The following is an 18,722-nucleotide window of genomic DNA, read 5'->3' as shown; positions in this document are numbered from 1 at the left end:
CTACCAGTGCTCCAGAGAGATGCTCCGTGTGAGGAAACCACAAGACAGCAGTCTCCAGTGGGTTTAGAGCTCTGGGAGCCAAGGGAACACCATCTTCACCCAAACCACAGTCGGCGCCTTTATGGGCACAGGGTTCATATACTTCCTTCTTTAATCCCTTTTGGAAATTGCTTGTTAACTACTTTTCTGCTACTGTATTAGGAGCCTTGGGAACAAGAAGTTTTACAGCACCGGGTGAGTTTCCTTCAATCCTTAGTGAAAGAAGTTTTAAATACTAGTTTAAGGACTTTGCAAACATTGCCAACATACGATGGATAATGGAAAAATGTCACAAATTTCAAAAGAACATTTATATGTGCTTCATTGACTACAGGAAAGCTTTTGATTGTGTTGACCATGACAAACTATGGAGAGCCCTAGCAGATCTTGGGGTGCCACTACATTTGGTGAAGTTGGTAAAATTACTGTATGTAAATCAGGAAGCCACTGTATGAACTCAATATGGAGACACTGATTGGTTCAAGATCGAGAAAGGTGTGTGACAAGGTTGAATTCTGTGACCGTTCTTATTCAACTTGTACGCCGAAGTGATCATCAGGAAACTGGAGCTAGAGGAATCAAAAATTGGGGTAAAAGTTGGCGGAAGAATCATCAATAACCTTCGATATGCAGATGATACAACCCTCCTCTCAGAAACCCAGGGAGACCTAAAGCACCTGATCATGAGACTCAAAGAAGAAAGCAAGAAGTTTGGCCTCTTTCTAAATATCAAAAAGACCAAACTCATGACAACTGCAAGGAATGGAAACATCAAAATAGTAATTGATGGAGAGGAGGTGGAATACGTGGAAGAATTCACCTTTTTAGGATCACTAGCCAATCAAAATGGCGAATGCAGCCAAGAAATTAAACACCGAATCATGCTGGGTCACACAGCAATGATGAGTATGAATCAAACTTGGAAAAACAAGGATGTCAGCGTGACAACTAAGTGTAGACTAGTCTGCACTATCATGTTTCCCATAACTACATATGGTTGCAAAAGTTGGATGATGAAAAAGTTAGAAGGAAAATTTATTCATTTGAACTATGGTGTTGGACTCTTGCGCATCCCTTGGACTGCAAAGATAACGAAGTGTTGAAGTGCATAAAACCGGTCATGTCACTAGAAGGAAAAATAACAAAACTTAGACTTAGTTACTTCGGACATGTCATGAGATCAACTTCATTGGAGAAAGACGTTATGGCAAAAGACGAGGACACCAAAGAACGCACTGGTTGGATGTAATCAAAGCAGACACAGGCCAAAATAAAGCAACTGAAAGAAGCCGTACAAGATCAGAAATTATGGAGAGATCTGGCTTATGGAATCATAAAGAGTCGGATATGACTGAATGGATAATTCGATTCGATTCGATTAAGGACTTTAAAAAAAACTTTTTTAAAAAAATAAACAGCAAAAAGGTGATTAGAACATTGATTTTGGAAAGTTACAAACAGACTAAGGACCCAGATGGATTTGAAATAAGTTTTTGAAATTAATTATAAGAATCCTTCTTGTGGGAAAATGCTATTATATATATAGTGTGTGTGTGTGTGTGTGTGTATGATGTATAATACTTACATATAACATATATATGATAGGATGTGACTTTGAAAATTGGACACTAGAGGGAACCAGAAGGAACTAAAGATTACAGTGAAAGGAGAAGAACATTTAAATTTGACTTACTAATACAGATTGGAGCAAAATACTTTAACATTGGACATATTGAAGGATATTTGTGAACAATGACCCAGAAGTATATTTTAAGAGTGTCTGCCATTATAGATAGACTGTCTTTAAAAGATGTTATGGAAGAGGAACAAGTTTTACTGTACAAGACTGAGACTGATCTTAACATGACAGGCTACAAGAATGATATGGAAAAAGATGCTACACTGGACATATAAATGAAACTGGCTGAAGTCTTAATAATTAAAAGGGATATACAAATAACAAACCAAAAAAGTGATCTGGATAATCTTCCTAGATTGGATTTACAAAAGAGGCTTGTTAAAGCTTTGAAGAATTTTGTGAGAAGATCAAGTTCTAGGACATTATTTGAAGGAATTAATCAATTTGATCATTATTTGAAGGGATTATTTGAAGGGATTATTTGAAATTATTTGATTGTTAAAAGTAAAAGAAAGGAATTTAAAGTTGGTTTATTTGATTAAGGTTAAAATAGATATGTTATTTTCTCTGGTAACCATTATGGACTTCTGCTGATTAGGACAGAATGACAAGGTTTTAAGGATTTGTCTATAGATAAGAGATGGGATATGGGAAGAAGAGATCATTTGTTGTATTTTAAGAGAAGGTGACAAGTTACTAAAATTGTTTATACTTGTTCTAATGAAGGGGGAAGTAATTTATATATTTCTTTTCTGTTCTGTTCTATCTTGGAGTGAAGAACCACACTGAGACGATTGGTTTGAGCTCTAGTGTTTATTGTTCTACTCTACTAGACAGAAAATCTTGCTGAACTGAAAGGCAGTGGGAAAACTCTCACAGATAAAACCCAGAAATCTAAGGTGGATCTGCTCAGAATTTCTTCGATGGGAGATTCAAAGCTTCTAAACTACGCATGCGTTTCTCCCCCCTGGATAGGGGCCCCCGCCTATTCACCAGCAGTACTCATGACATTTTCTTTACTATTAGAATATAGTAAAGAAAACTATATTTTCTATTTTTCTTTCTCTTTTCTTTTCTGCACTTTCTATTTTTTTATTCTTTTACCTTTCTTAGTTTGAATTAGTTTTTATCTTTTTAATTGTAATGTTTAATAAAATTACTATAAAAAAATAAGCTGATGTCAGAGTGTGTGCAAGAGCTATGCCATCATATGCAGTTGCTACTTTCCTGATTGAAACAGTGCAGAAAAAATATTTGCAAGTACATATTGTTTTTGTACAAGGTAGATGGACTCACAGTGGCATTGGGTACACCACTGGAATACCTGAAGGACTAGGTTAGGGACAGATCATCATGGAGAAAATCTATTTATGTGGTCACTAAGAGCCAACACTGACTTGATGGCACATGATCAGTTAATCAATTGTTTTTGCAGTTCCTGGGTTAAGAAGTCAGATTTAGATTATTCAGACTCTGCCATTATCTCATATATCCACCGTCAGCACTCTTCGCAGTTTGCAAACAGTTTAATTGATACTGTATTGGTAGTATTGGGGTGACCATGGCCTAACTCTATTATAGATTTTATAATTAACAGTTTAAATAAGCTAAATTTACCTAATTTTAAGACCTTCTAAGGACCAGGTGATTTTTATTATGTCCTGATACATAAAACCATAGAACTCAAAAAGGGTGTACTTTCTTTTTCACACGACTGTATTTCACATGTCAAGGTCACAAGTCATTAACATTTTACCAGAAGTCTAACATATCTTCGTTGGGCTAGAAACATACTGAAAGCTGGCATGCTGAAAGACAAATTGGAAACCATCAATAGTTGGTTCAAGAGCATGAACTAGCTGCCTCATTTTCCATATTTCCAAACAAGTGTCTAAGGTGGTGCCGTGTAGAGTGCATTATATTGGCCTAAAGAAGCAGTAAACAAGGTATGGGCCGCAGAATCCAGATCTGCTATCCCAAAAAAGGAGTTTAGCTGATGCAACTGCTGTAACTGGACAGAGGTACATTTGGTCACAACTTTACATCTGGAGAGCTAAGTTGTTGGTATGTGAACCACCTTTGCAAATCTGCTTCTTTTGACAGGTTGTACTTCTATTCCAAGCTGACTTATTTACTGTCCTGTAGATTTTCCATGTAGTCAGGATTTAGCCCCAGTTTATTTGCCACATCCAATATCTGTATCCAGACAAAGGCTTCCACAGAGCCCTTGAATATCAAATTTATTATTACTTAAATCAGAAAATACATCTGAAATGTAGCCCTGTATGAAATGTGTGGAACAGCTGTAGTATTTAAACACAGATTTTAGCCTTGGTACTTCAATCCTAAATCCAAATATTTTGAAATATTCCAAAATTTATATTAGAGCAATTTTAGGTAAAGTAGAGGCCACAGAATAGTGTAAAGTTTGTGGATTCTCCAGAACTTTTCATTAGGTCAGATGCAAACAATACAGGAAAACGTTACAAATTAAAAAGAAAACTAGCTTGTGTTCCAGCCATGACTCTGTGATGAAATGTGGGAACAGCCTGTAGACATTCAGGCTAGCAACTGAGAAGTGCTGATGTAGTTCAGGTTGCACCTAGGACTGATCCAGAGCTGTTACAATGAAGAAACAAATGATTCATTCCCCATTTTTGGAAATACAAAATCCAGCTCTGATTTCATAGGAATAGATTTTCTTTTAGAATTTTCTTAGTTTCATATCTCAGGTGTCATCAAGCCATGTAGAAAAAGTGGAAATGTTTCCTTCTTTACGTTCGAAATACACATTGTTGTTTCCTGTCCCATGCTAATAATCTTTGTCCTGTATGAAGTTATTGAAATGTTCTCTTCAGTTATTATTTATTGAAAAACCACAAATGAACAAGACCATGAATATGATTGCTTTCCCTACCTCTGTCGCAGAAAGGTTTTCATAAGTTTCATTTAACTTTTTTAAAAATCATGTACTGTTTTGCATTGAGATTATAAATTAATTGCTAATATTGAGTGCTACATTAATTTAATCCCTGCATTGTGCCACCTTGCTTAGAGAAAAGTGGGGATAAAAAGCAATAAAAGAAATACAGTTCAAATCAAATGTCTAAATGTCACATTTTGAATATCTGATTTAAAAAGACATTGTTTAAAATATATTATTTAAATTAGTATTGCCATTTTTTTCTTTTTTTTCACTACCAACTGATATTCCTTTACAGGTTGATGATATTTTAGGAGAAGGTAGTGATGACAGTGACAGTGAAAAAAAGAAGACAGGAGAAGAAAAGCAAGAACCACATAGTAATATAAAAGAGACTCCAAATATAAAAGTAGAAGAAAGACCAGTATCAACATCATCAAGTGAAAGAAGTTTGACAGGCAGTATACCCAGGTATTTGTTTACACTCTTAAATCATCCTTGCCCTTAGGTTTCTTGGGTTTTAAACACAGGAAACAACAGTTTAAATGGTTGCCAGTGGTACATTAAAGCATGGGTATTTACAGTATTTTTGTATGTGTATATGGAAAAATAGATATAGGCATTCTTAGCATGTTTTTGAAGGGTAAGCCAGCTGTAATATGAGCAGCTTGTAAAGGAATTCCTGAAAAATCAGGAATTGCATCTTACCAGCATGCATACTTTTTCTTCTTGAAACCCTACATCCATCTAAATGTTTGTTAAAAAATTATCCATAGAACAAGGTGGCTTTAAACCAAGTTGACTTGTTTCAATAAAATATTGTTAAGATTAACCATACTTTCATGATTCACTTTCCTGTTGTTGATCAGTCATTCAGTCTTTTCTGATTCTTCACAATCTGATGGACATTCTACCATGCTTATGTGCTCAGTGATAGTATCTAGCCACCTTGTCTTCTTTTAGCCTCTTGATTGTTCAGCATCTTCTCCAAAGACTTGTTTTTTCACATTACATGTCCAAAATATTTAAGATTTAGCTTCATTTTGAGTGTTATTTCATTCCCCAGTGAATTGTATTTAGTCTGATTATCAGTGACCTCTCCATCAGGGGTCACCTTTTTGGGAGTGTAAATAGAATCAGTGGATTGCACAAGTGCCTTCACCACTGCAAAAGGATTAGTATTCTTAGCATAAAGCTACAAATTGGTCGTTATAATGCTCTCATTAGACAGTGATGTCTGATAAAAATAGAAAATTGCCTCATTCATGTGCATTCTCCATACAATATGATCGAGGAACAGTTCTTCAAGTACTATCTCTGCTGGCTGCAAGTAGTGCATTAAAAAGACCTTTGTCAAAGCAAGGGGTGAAAAAGACAAGCCACATAGGATTATCTTCTCACTTCTGTGCCAATGTGCTTTCCTATGAAGCCACTGCTGGGTGTATCTATTTTTATTTATTTTATTTTACTTGATGCAATTTAGAGGCTTCCCAACTCCACATGATTCTGGCTGGGTTATATTAAAAATTAAGAACAATAAAAAAGGACACAATAACACATCCTACAGGGAGGGACTCAAGCACCATTCTGCCCCAAGGCCTGAGAGAACAGCGAGATTTTCAGTGACTTTCCAAATATCATCAGGGAGGAAGCTGTACAGATCCTGGGCAGGGATGCTGTCCCAGAGGGCAAGTGCTAAAATACAGAAGGTCACTTCTGAGAACATAAATGTTTTCCACCAGAACAATTTATTAACTTCATCAAGTTTGCTGTCAGTTCACTTTTCTTTCTATTGCTTGAAAGTTTTCATAGATCTAAGAAATTTATAGAACGCTGTGCTATGTAGCTATCTTCCCCAATAAGCCAAGTTGAGCTTGGCTAACGCAACCATGGTTAGGAAGTATGTAAGTTGGTACAAGTAACTGAATATTGTATTTCTTTTAAACACTGAAATTAACAGAGCTTTATTGTTGCTGAATCTCAGGAACTTGTGTTGCTCACTGCCTAAGCTTAGGCTACTTCTCTGGAGACTAGCAGCACCCTCTCTACATCAGCAAGTATCTGAGTCTATGAGAAAGCCTCTAAAATTATTGTAATCCCCCAGAGTCCCCCGGTGGGAGGAGGTGGGCAGGGACTAAGTAAGTAAATAAATAAATAAAATGTCTGTAATATTTTAGGTTCTTATTTAATCTTTTGACAATATCTACACCTATTCTATAATATAATTATAGAAATAAGATCTAATATATTGTAGAATATAGAACAGTGATTTAAGGGTTCTTTTTTGTTAGAGGATGCTATAATATAACATGTTTAATTGAGACTTTGCAGCCTGATGCTCAGTAAATCATATCAGTATTATTTACAAGCAAGCATTCTATAAATTTCTTAGTTCTATGAAAACTTTCAAGCAATAGAAAGGAAACTGAACTGACAACAAACTTCTTACTCTATGGTTACAGCATAACTCTCTTCTTTCTATAATCTCTCTTATCTAATCATCAAAACCATAAACCATAAGTTCATTTTTTTTCTATTTTACACAAAAAGTCCATAAGGGGTTTCCAGTCAGCAGTAAACGTAGATATTGTCTTTTCTTTGATCAAAGAAGTAAATTTAGCCATCTTAGCAAGTTCCATCATCTTCACCAACCATTCCTTCACTGTGGGTAGTGCCGAATCTTTCCATCTTTGTGCATACAATAATTTTGCTGCAGTTACCCTATACAAAAACAAAGTTTCATTACTTTTTTCCAGCTGTTTGTCCATCAATCCCAAAAGAAAAACCTCTGATCTCAATTGTATATATATATATATATCTTTAAAATCCTCTGGATCTGTGTTTGTATCTGAATCCAGAATTTTCTAGCTTTTTTACACTTCTACTAATCATGATAAAATGTCCCTTGTTCACATTTCAAACATAAATATGAAGTGCCTTTATACATTTTAGACAATTTCTCTGGTGACATATACCAACTGTACATCGTTTTATATTTTTTATGAACATCCTTTCCATTATTAGTCTAATTGGCAGGAATTCTGTATTGTGTGCCTACCAATCTCCCATTAACTGTATGAAATAGAAGTCATGCCTTGCTTTGAATTAGAGAAACATGATTAGTCTGAATTTGACCTTTCTGGTCAAATTCTGTCACAAATTCTTGCTTGAAAAAGTCCTGAGACTCTAGGGCTGTCAAAGTTGCTTCATTTATGGAAGAGCAGCTCCAACAAATATAAATTTTTAAAAATTGACATTTGATTGTTGTTATCCTCAATATTAATTGACCCTCAAAATAATAATCTTAGCATGTGTGAAAGTCACAATTGGACTAGCAATTAGACCATACATAAATCCCAAACAGTCATTCATTCATTTATTCTTGTACCTCAGTCATGTCCATTTTTCTGTACTGAAAAACATCAGGTTACTGATGACAGGGAGATAGAGATTCATTCTTCGTAAATAAAGTCTATCAGGTCCCTTTTGATTTGGATCCCAGATTTGGGTCAAGTCATGGTAATTCTACCTTGGAAACCACTTGGATTCATGGTTAAGGCAAGTTATTAATATCTCCTTGCTGCTGGTGGGATATGCTTCCTTGTTTAAAGGAGGAAATTATAAAAATTCTATTGAAGAAATCTTTTCTTGATCTAGAAAATCTGAGTAATTATAGGTCAGTCTCAAACATACTCTGGCTGTGGAGAATGAGAACACAGTGGCCTCAATTCAAGGGATACCTGGAAGATGCTGATTATCTGTACTCATTTATGTTAGGCTTTTATTTGGGATATGGGATTGCTTTGGTTGCCCCAATGATCTACACAAGGAACTGAATAGACAGTTCTCATCAACCTCTGAGCTTTCAGTATCATCAGTTATGTGGTGGTTGGAGGCACTAGATGGTTGTAGTCCTTCATCTCAGGCTATATCCAGAAGGTAGTACTAGGAAACTGATGTTCAGCACCACAGTAACTGATCTGTAATGTTTTACAAGTTTTGTCCCCTCTTTTATTTAAAATACCCATGAAACAACTGGAGGGTAAGTCATCCAGAATAGTACAATAGAGTGCTTTTAGAATTTGATGATGCTTTGTACTTTTGTTACTTGCCAGCTAAGCCTAAAAAAGTAATCAGTGTATTTAAATGTTGCTTAGATTCAGTAACAGACTAGATTAAATTAAATCCAGAAAATATGAAGTTCATTTATTGACTGGACTTTAGCATTGTGATTCAGTCTGTTCTGGATAGGTTCTCTCTTCCTCAGAGTGGGATTTAATCATTTTATTATTGTTGCTGTCACAAAGAGAATGAACTTATGTCGTAGTTATAGGCTATATATATATATACACACAGTGCGTGGGTGTGTATCATAAAAATTTCAATGTTATCAACGTAATTATTCTAGATACTTTGGTTGGTTGTCTCATGTTTGATAACTACTGATGCGGTAATTCTGATAGATTGGTGTAGGAGGTCTAACGCTGAGGAAAAGCCATGGAAAATAGGATAGAATATCCAAAATTAATAGTTGCTGACTAATGTCACAGTCCATAATTCATTCTTAGGCTTCATTGACAGCAGTAATGTCCATGTTGTTATGAATCAATCTGAAAGCCCTGTTACATGATTCAGGATACAGGAGAAATTCATCAAAGAAGCAGCTCAGTTATAGGGAATATATAAGAAGTCCTGATCTTTCCAGCTCTTAATCTCAGGCATTCATTAGGTTTTGGTCCAGCAACCTCAGTCACCTCCAGTCTTGCATCAATAGAAGTAACGGATTCTAGCAATTCATTATTTCCAGCTGTGTCTTCTTTAGGAAGAATGGTCATCACCAGCTCTTCCATGATAAGCTGGCTGGGTTGCCACTGTCTCCTGCAAAACCTGACCTTGAAGAGGTATTAAATTCAGTTCATCAGAGGCAAATGTGACAGCTTGGTTAGAAGCAGAGAGACCAATGAACTGTCTTGAGATACAGATAATCCCAGGCAAAGCCCAGTAGCAGGAGTAGATACAAGTTTGTCAAGTACAAACCTAATTTTATATTCACTTTCAGAGAACGCTTCAGTAAAAGCAACTCTAGGAGTTCCTTAGAGATAGATGAAAAAAAATTTTTTTTCAGGAGCTGCTTGTATTATATGAAAAGCACAATGCAAATTATCTGAAGTATATGCAAGGAAATTTTTTTCTAGCAACTGCCAGCTTATGTTTCACTCCAGTGTGCTATCTAATTGGCACAGCTGTTATTTGGATTAATTATATTTCCAGAAACTATAAAGTGATAGAAGGTGCCAGTAGGCATGTATTAAGATAATCCTGGAATGTTGACAGAAAATGTGCTATTATGGGGAACTTGCAGAAAACCTTAAATATAATATCCCCAGAACTCAGCATTGCTAGAGCTCATATTGCTATTGAGAAAACCAGATCAGAATCAGTATTTTTTCATTTGTATTTAGCTAATTCACAGTAATTAAAAATCAAATTTAAATCAGTGGAGGTAAATAAGTAAATTTTGAAAATAATTTTTTTCCAAAAAGTATATTTCAAAAAGGCCAGTCTTTACCTTAAAAGTATAGCATTAAAAATCTGGCTATGCTCAAGTATTTTTGGAATTGCTAACTTAAAAGATCTTTAAATATCACCTTACAGAGACCTTTGGATTATGACTATGTAACAAATATTACAGGAGAACTTCCTTTATCTGCCATGCCAAGGTATTTTTACTGTCACTTCATATATGAACTCTGTAGCAATGTATACTGTTCCCACAGCCCTGCCAACCTGTTTGGCTTGCTTTGCTGTCACTAAAACTCAGAGGGCTTTTTACACTGCATTTATTTTTCCATAAATAAAAAACTAAATACAGTCATATGAAAAAGTACACCCAATGTAAAGTTCTTTTCTTTTTTAACATATGTGGGCATGTCAATATTTTATCTTCATTCAAACAGTATATAAATATAAAGGTGATGTAATGGAACAAAAAACTATGAAAAATGGACTTGCAATCATTTATTTAACAAAACATTAACAGATATGCCATTTCCTTCTCTGGAAAACTAAGTACACTCTTGGCTCTAATACCTGGTACTACCGCCTTTGGGAGGAACAACCTCAGGTAGGCATTTCTTATAACCATCTACTAGTTTCTGACATTGACTGAGTCAAAAATTTTTCTGACTCCTCCATGCAGATTTTTTTCAGCTGTGCAATGTTTGTGTGGGAATTCTTGCATAGATCACTGGTTTCAAATCACCACAGAGCATTTCAATGAGATTTAGATGTGGGCTTTGATTTGGCATTCCAGAACACTCGATTTTTTTTTTTTCCCAGCCACAACTTGTGGATTTACTGTAATGTTTAGGGTCATTGGCATGTAGAAAGGTCCATTTTCTATTGAGTTTCAATCTTCTGACAGAGGGTTTCACATTATCCTCGAGCGCCTTCTGATACAATGAAGAATTCATAATGGATTCTGTGATGATGATCTGCCCAGGCCCTGATGCAGCAGAGCAGCCCCAAACTATAACATTTTCACCACCGTGCTTTACAGTTAGTATCATTCTCTCCTGGTGAAATGCTGTCTTTGGTTTTCTCCAAACGTGTCTTCTGGTACTATTGCCAGATAACTCTATCTTTGCCTCATCTGTTCAGAGCACATAGTTCCAGAAATCCTGGTCTTTGCCTGGGGGTTCATGAGCAAACTTTAGTCTTGCCCTGATGTTCTTCCTAGACAGCCATGGTTTTCTCCTGGTACACCTCCCATGTAGATCTAATTTGTGCAGCTTCTTTCTAATGGTAGACTTCTGGACAGTGGAATGATTGATGTCCAATTGTTTGGCAATCTTTTTAAATCCTTTCCCAGACTCATAGGCATCTATAACCTTTCTGAAGGCCTCAGAAAGCTCTTTTTATCTAGGGATGATGATACCACACACTTCAACAACAAGCAAATCAAACTAAATGTTTGAGGTTTCAATCAGACAGGTTCCTCCCAGATCCTCTGTAATGATGTAATAATTTGCCCCTGATCTGGTACACAGGACTCTAATTTTAGGTATTGGAAGTGGTGATAAATGTAGGGGTGTAGTTACTTTTTCCACATGCAAAATTTGCATTTATGTTTATTTAAATCACACAATGGACTACAAAATGTAAATGGCACATTATGTTTGTTATATTATATCCCCTTTATCAATATTGTTAAAATGAATATCAAATATCTACACTGAAATATGTTGAAAAAGTACAGGTAATCCTCACTTCCTGACTGCCTCATTCAGTGACTTTTCAAAGTTACGATGGTGTTGCAAAAAATAAAAAACTCACATTTATGACCTTCACAGGATCCCTCAGTCATTTGATCACCATTGTTCTGTGCCTGACCTGTTGTTTTTCTTTCTGCCCCCCCTTGCAGAGTGAAGAGATTGGAGAGGAAGGGATTACAAGAGAATAAGCACCACCGCATTCCTTTCAGTGTGTATTTCCCATTGTGTCCCTGCTTACTCTCTTGTAATCTCTTCGTCTCCAATTAATGTAATACAGATATTAATTCCCTTCTTGCTAATTATCCCAAAACTGGGTTGAGCATTCCAAAGGGTGGGGGAGTGGAGAAAAAAGGAAGTGAAAGTAAAATTGTTAGGAGGCAAACAAAAGCAGGAGGTGTGAAACTGATTAGTCTTGTCAGTTTCGAGCCAGCTATCCCAGTGCCAGGGTGAGCATTCCAAAGGGCAGTGGAGTGGGGAAAAGGAAAGCACAAGTCACATGATTTCCAGTTTAATGACTGCTTTGGTTAACGAGAGAGCTGCCAGTTCCAATTGTTGTTGCTAAATAAGAACTGCCTGTAAAAAATTTCAGAAATACCTTTTCACATGACTGTACATCTAAATCTATATTGCAGAGTAAATGCAATTAGGATATATAATAATTACTTTTGTATTGTTGCATTTATATTCCACCTTTTCAGAGTTCAAGGTGAAATACATGGGGATTTCCCCTCATTTTATACCCACAACAATAAAATCTGTGTGATGGATTGGGCTGTGGTTCCAAGTACTCAGTGAGCTCAGTGGTTGAGTGAGGACTGGAACATGGGTTCAAGCCCAGCATCTTAACCACTAATCTACATATACATGTTCACAAATACATAGAAATATAATGCATGTACCTTGATGCAGATTACACACGTTCTCATATATAATATGGTTTAGTCAGGAGTTTTAATTGAAAAACAAAATGGAACAAACTCTTTCCTACCACAGTAGATTTAAGATTATCATGGCGCTTCTTCTAATCTCATGAGTGTAGATTTTTGGCAGAAGTATTACAAATGAAATAGGGACGCGGTGGCGCTGCGGGTTAAACCGCTGAGCTTGCTGATCAGAAGGTCAGCGGTTCGAATCCGCGTGACGGGGTGAGCTCCCGTTGCTAGTCCCAGCTCCTGCCAACCTAGCAGTTCGAAAACATGCAAATGTGAGTAGATTAATAGGTACAGGAAGGTAACGGCGTTCCGTGTAGTCATGCCGGCCACATGACTATGGAACTGTCTACAGACAAATGCCAGCTCTTCGGCTTTGAAACGGAGATGAGCACCGCCCCCTAGAGTCGGACACGACTGGACTTAATGTCAAGGGAAACCTTTACCTTTATTATTACAAGTGAAATATATTATGATAATATGTCAAACTCTAATTGTTAGTTCTCTTTGAGGATAATATTGATAAGGAATGTCCCCATTTCTGTCTGGTATGCACACCTGAGCAATCTGAAATTATTATCCTTACCCAAACTATTATTTGTCTTGTTAAAGCATTTTCAGGTGAATCTTGGGGCAGTAGGGGAGGGAGGTGAGTGTTCCAGAACAGGGATCCAAATATTCAGGAAATCTTAGCATATTATTATTACCACATTCTTATCAAACTGTTGACCTTGTTTTAAAATACACATCATGCTTTTGAGGCGATTTAATCAGAAATCAGTAGTGTATCATATTGAAGTCTGTGTCAAATGCATGACAGTATAAAGCATGGAAAGCTTTTATACCTGTGTAAAAAAGAAATTCTGATTTTAAAACAAGCATAAATGGTCTATAGCAATGGTTTTCAAACTTTTTCATGCCACAGAAATGGTTTGTTTATTTGCTTGTCTGTTGTTAGTTCTCAGAACCTCTGATAAAGAGGCAAAAGCTCTAGTGATAAAAAATTGGCTGCATTCGACTGAACTTTTTTTTTTTTTTTGGCCCTTAGTCTCTCACAAAACCCTAATATTCTGCAGAACACAGTTTGAAAAACCCTAGTGTACAGTCAACAAAATGTTGAGCAAATCAGAAGAAAATACGGATATTTTGGGGTTCTGTTGTTTTCCTAATGAATCCTAAAAGTACAATTCAGATCTTTGTAATAACCGAAGTACATTAATCTCAGCCACTGCATTACTTAATTGCTCTTTGACGTAATGTAAACCCTTAAAACATCTGTCTAAACTGCTGCTGAACAGGTTGCTTTCAAAATAATATGCACTGAATTATAGTATAGGGATTGACTCAAGGTCCTCCATGCAGAAGTAAGCATTTTTTTAAAGATTTATGTGAAAAATAGCCTGCTGTCTTATTATCTTATAGAGATGTACATAAAGAAAAGAATGAAAGAATAATAAAAGTAAAAAGAAAGGATCTAAGAAACTAATGAATTAAAACTGCTTCTAACAAAAAATGCTTTGATAATTTTTAAATATTTATCCTTCTTAACACAGAAAAGAGTGCATTCTTTTGAGTCAAAGAGTAGTAACTTTTTTGCTCTCAGGGATTGTTATGGCCAGGGAATACTTTCCAGGGGTGGATGGGCCAGAGGCAGGTGTTTCCTACAGACATAGGCATGCACATATAGATACACAGCTTTTCTTCCTCAGCCCCAGCCTCACTGACTTCATATACACAGAAATCATCCATATTAGTTTCTTTTCCTCTTCTTAACATGTGGGAACCAGGGCATTGGAACCATGGAGGGATCAAGAATGCATTTATAATCTAAAAACCCTGCCAACTGAACAGAGGATAAGCACATAATTTATATTGAAAGGATTGAGCATGGAAAAACTCTACCCAAACATTGTCCCCCTACTTTAAGTTATGTCGTCTTCTCCAGCTTGCCATACCATTGACTGGCTGGCTATGGGAGCATAATCTCTGTGATTCACATACACAGATTATGTGCCTGGGCAGAATCTTCCAGGACTTAGAAAATTCTTTCATGGGAGTCTTGTCCCCTCACATATCAGTGAACCCCTTCAATTGTAACCACTTTAGCAAATCAGTACATTGATCCTTAAGTTAATTGTCCTGCTTTATCATAATTCTTTAGTTTTTCCTTTTATAATCTTTCAACTGTCCTTCAAAACACCTTGGAGTCGTTTATCAGGACATCTTCGTTCCCCTGTGCTTTATCCTCTCCCACTATAGAGTGTGGTCTGGTTCCTATCTCAACTGAAGGCTACCAAACTTTCAGATGAAAAGAGCATTTCCTGTGCCCAGAGTTTCTCTCTGGATATCAGCACCACCTATATACTCAGCACAGCAAAGCTGTAAGTGCCAGGCTCAAGGCTCCAAGCAGCTTGTTTTGATGTTGATAGTCTCCCTTACTAGCTATTCTCAGACCACCTGACTCACTTTCAAAGTACACACGCTTTCATAATTAACATGTTTCTATTAAACATTTTGCAGGTTTACTGTCTGAGCACTTAGGGTCATTTTACATCAAATCACCCTATTGCTCCTAAAGCATTTCTAAAGTTAAGTTGGGAGTTTCCTTCTGCAAAAAGGGCAGTTGAGAGCATTCCTGAAGGGGAATGAACTCCCACTTTCTCTTCTAGGTGCGTTACTCTTCCTAAGGATGGCAGGCCTATATTGGACATTGCCATTTTAACTACTTTTTGTCCAACTCTTGTTCAGAATAAAATCCTTCTTTGTTTTGCAGCAGGGATATGGCTTCTATACTTTCAGAAAACTATAGCGCTCTGCCATCACTCTTTAATTTAATAGGAGATCCATTTATAAATTCTGTGTTTTATCATCTATCTGTCTATACCCTGTTTTGGCATCTGTCATTGCTTTCCTCTACCTCCAAAATATAGTTTTGTTCCCTTGGATAGACCACTTTATTTATTTATGGCTGGCTGGCTGGCTGGCTGGCTCCTAGTTATAGATTCCCATTGCTATTAAAGCATTCAGGGAAGAATACTGAATAAATGCTATGCAATTTTCTTGTGGGGGAGAAGGTTGCTTGATCTTTTTGTTGTGAATCAGAGGGAAAAGATAGCTTGATCCTGAAGAATGAATGTTAATTTTTATCAGCAAAGGATTAAAACATCCATATTAAGGTATTAACTGCATAGTTCACACTGTATTTCGAGATACATTATAATGTTTTGCTTGTGGTAACAGATGTAAAAGACTACTTGGGATGAATAGCCCAATTGCCTACCATGATTTGAGTTACATCAGAAGATGTTACATTTCCTTGGATTTCTTAGGGAAATATTTAATTCATATATATTTTTTCAGACATACAGTAACTCTTTTCAGTAATTATTGTCAGCATTATTTAGCACATACGGCACAGGAAAAAGATAAAGTGGGAAAAATAAAATTTCTACTACTTATTTCTCACTTAATTTTAATGTGTTAAGAAAGAATATGTGACTTTCCAGAGCTCATCAGGGATCGAGAACTTCCACCCAAAGCATCTTCCTTCTGGCCCTGAATCTTAGCTTCCCTCAATCAAGAGCTGCTTGAGTGCTTTGAAGGAGAAGGCCTCTGCTATGCTGCTGTCACTCCCCTCCACTCATCATTTTCAGGAGGAAAAGAGGCTGTCAGCAGGCAAAAGGAATTTGGAGGAAAGGGAATTGAGTGAATTCAGTGCAGTGATATTTTCCAGCCAATTTGTACTCTTAGTACAAACATTTGAGAAGAGAAATATGTTGTCTCTGCTAAGTCAGTTCCCTAGTTTTTTTCCATTCTTTTCTTTTGGTTTCCTGCCTCTTCTCAGTTTCGATAGACATTTTTCATCACATTCTGAAACTTCTATTTCTCAAAAACACTAAACTGAAATAAGTACCTGATGTTGTCTTCTGCTTGTTTCCCTCTCCTTATTCCTCCCCGCCACAGTTAAAGTATTAAACAGATGGCAGGAGAGAAGAAGATGGCCAGACCTGGCTTTGGTCCCAGGCCAGGGATTGATGTGGGGAGCGGGGGACTGTTGTGCTTGGTTTTAATGGTTTTGTTAGTCCAGGCTTTCTTCTGGTTTGTTTTTAATTGTTTTAATTAGCATTATATTTTGTAATACTATTACTTTTTAAGTATTAATTTTAATGCTAATTAGTATATATGGTAATGAGAAGAAGAAACAGCAGCAGCAGCAGCCTGCTTCACTATATTACTAACCTGCCTTTTCCAAGTTGGGGGAATTAAGTTTCGACACTTACAGTAACTCCAAAATTAAGCATTCTTCCTGTTGTAAGCATCAGAAACTCAAAAGTTAAAATAAATAAAATGATGTTTTTCATTTTTCTTTTTTTTAAAACAATGAGTATAAAGGGAACATTTCAGGGCCAGCCTGAGGAAGGTCTTGTACCCAGCATCCAAAGACCTGTTTCTGAAGTGACACAGAACCTCTGATAACACTGGATTTGGCTCAGTTGATCAACATGCTTACATGGTAATCATCGGGTTTTAATGACCATTATTATCTCTGTCCATACCTGCAGGGGTCACAAGCGGAAGTTAGCTGACGATGATGTTGCCAGTGAATCAAGTAAAGGATCCAGCAATGAAGATGAGGAGGGTAGCAGCTCAGAGGCAGATGAAATGGCAGCAGCACTGGAAGCTGAACTGAATGACTTTATGTAACTGAATTCATGTGGGAGTGAGCTTGTTATTTGAGCTATTTGCAACCACTCAAGATTCGAATGGGCGGGTATTTCCCATCACCTCCAAAAAAGGTGTATATTTTGCAAAGCAGCATTGGAGGTATAATGCATTATTTTAAAAGGTCTGAAATAGATGTTTTTAAGATGCTTACTAAAAGAATGTATACTTTTTTTAAAGGAAAAGTATTAAAGAGGGACTCAGTGTGATATGCCAAAGACATAAGTTCTGTAAAACCTCCTTATACAACAGTGCAAAATTTTGAACTGAAAGTTTTTTTTTAAAGTTCCTGTGATGGCTTTGGGAACCAAGCTTCAAAAAGAAAGATCTAAGGAATCTATTGCATGATTGAGCTAAAAGGATATTGACTGGGATGTTTTCTTCAGAGTGTGATGTTACGGAATAAAAAGATTTTTTTTTAAGAGGAACATTTTATATTTGTATAGGAACTGAGAAGGCTATATGCAAGCTTTATGAACTCTGCACTTCATGTACTTGCCGCTTGCTTCTAAGAGAAATGTAATAATTGAATTTCATGTTTTGTTACTTTATGAATTAGTTGTATTCTTTAAGATTCCATTTAAATTTTAACCTATAATTGCAGTTCAAACACAGGCTATTCTGTGTATTACTGTACTGCCATTTAAAAAATCTTTTATTTTCTGCTGTATTTGAAGGGAATGGCTGCAAGCTAATTCTAGATAGTATTTTATTTCTTTGAAAGAACAGATGTAAAGTTTTTTGTACATTCTATTTCATATTTGATCTACAAAACAGATTCTTTTCATTTAATAAAAGACATTTTATAAGCTGTGTTTTCAAGTCATGAATTCAAATGTTAATTTTTCTATTGTTGCTTTCCTAAGATGTCTCTTTTCCAAGATTAGATATAATGAATTTTTAATTTCTTTTTGAATGAGATCAAAGTGTGTTTGGTGGAATTTCTCTCATTCTTGCTATCTAAACCATTTAGATTTGCTAATTGAACTGATTAGGAATACTTATAAATCAGGTCAGTCATAGAGTTCTTAATGTATTTGAACAGATGTTTTATTTTGAGTCACTACTGTTCAAAAAAAACATGTGTTGAGAGAATGGTTTTAATTTAAAAAAACTAAAAGGTCATCAATAAATATTTTTGAATAATATGGTTAGGAATTAAATTATTACTTGCTTTCATACAAGTAGATTTAGCT

The 18,722-nt window shown here is 36.1% G+C and overlaps 1 protein-coding gene across 4 annotated transcripts in view; it reads left to right on the top strand.

Annotated features, from left to right (window-relative positions):
- Positions 1 to 18,335, top strand: part of CTDP1 (CTD phosphatase subunit 1) — a 51,553-nt gene extending 33,218 nt beyond the window's left edge. For all 4 annotated transcript variants that reach the window (XM_063299015.1, XM_063299014.1, XM_063299013.1 and 1 more), the window contains 2 exons: positions 4,900 to 5,072; positions 17,367 to 18,335. In XM_063299015.1, the coding sequence (XP_063155085.1) occupies positions 4,900 to 5,072; positions 17,367 to 17,508 (315 nt within the window). In that variant the 3' untranslated portion in view covers positions 17,509 to 18,335. The remainder of the gene's footprint in view (positions 1 to 4,899; positions 5,073 to 17,366) is intronic.
- The last annotated feature ends 387 nt before the right edge of the window (positions 18,336 to 18,722 follow it).

This window comes from Candoia aspera, chromosome 3, assembly GCF_035149785.1.
Source record: "Candoia aspera isolate rCanAsp1 chromosome 3, rCanAsp1.hap2, whole genome shotgun sequence".
In the NCBI taxonomy this organism is placed as follows: domain Eukaryota; kingdom Metazoa; phylum Chordata; class Lepidosauria; order Squamata; family Boidae; genus Candoia; species Candoia aspera.
The sequence above is the reverse complement of the archived record's forward strand: the minus strand, read 5'-3'. Positions and strand labels throughout refer to the sequence as shown.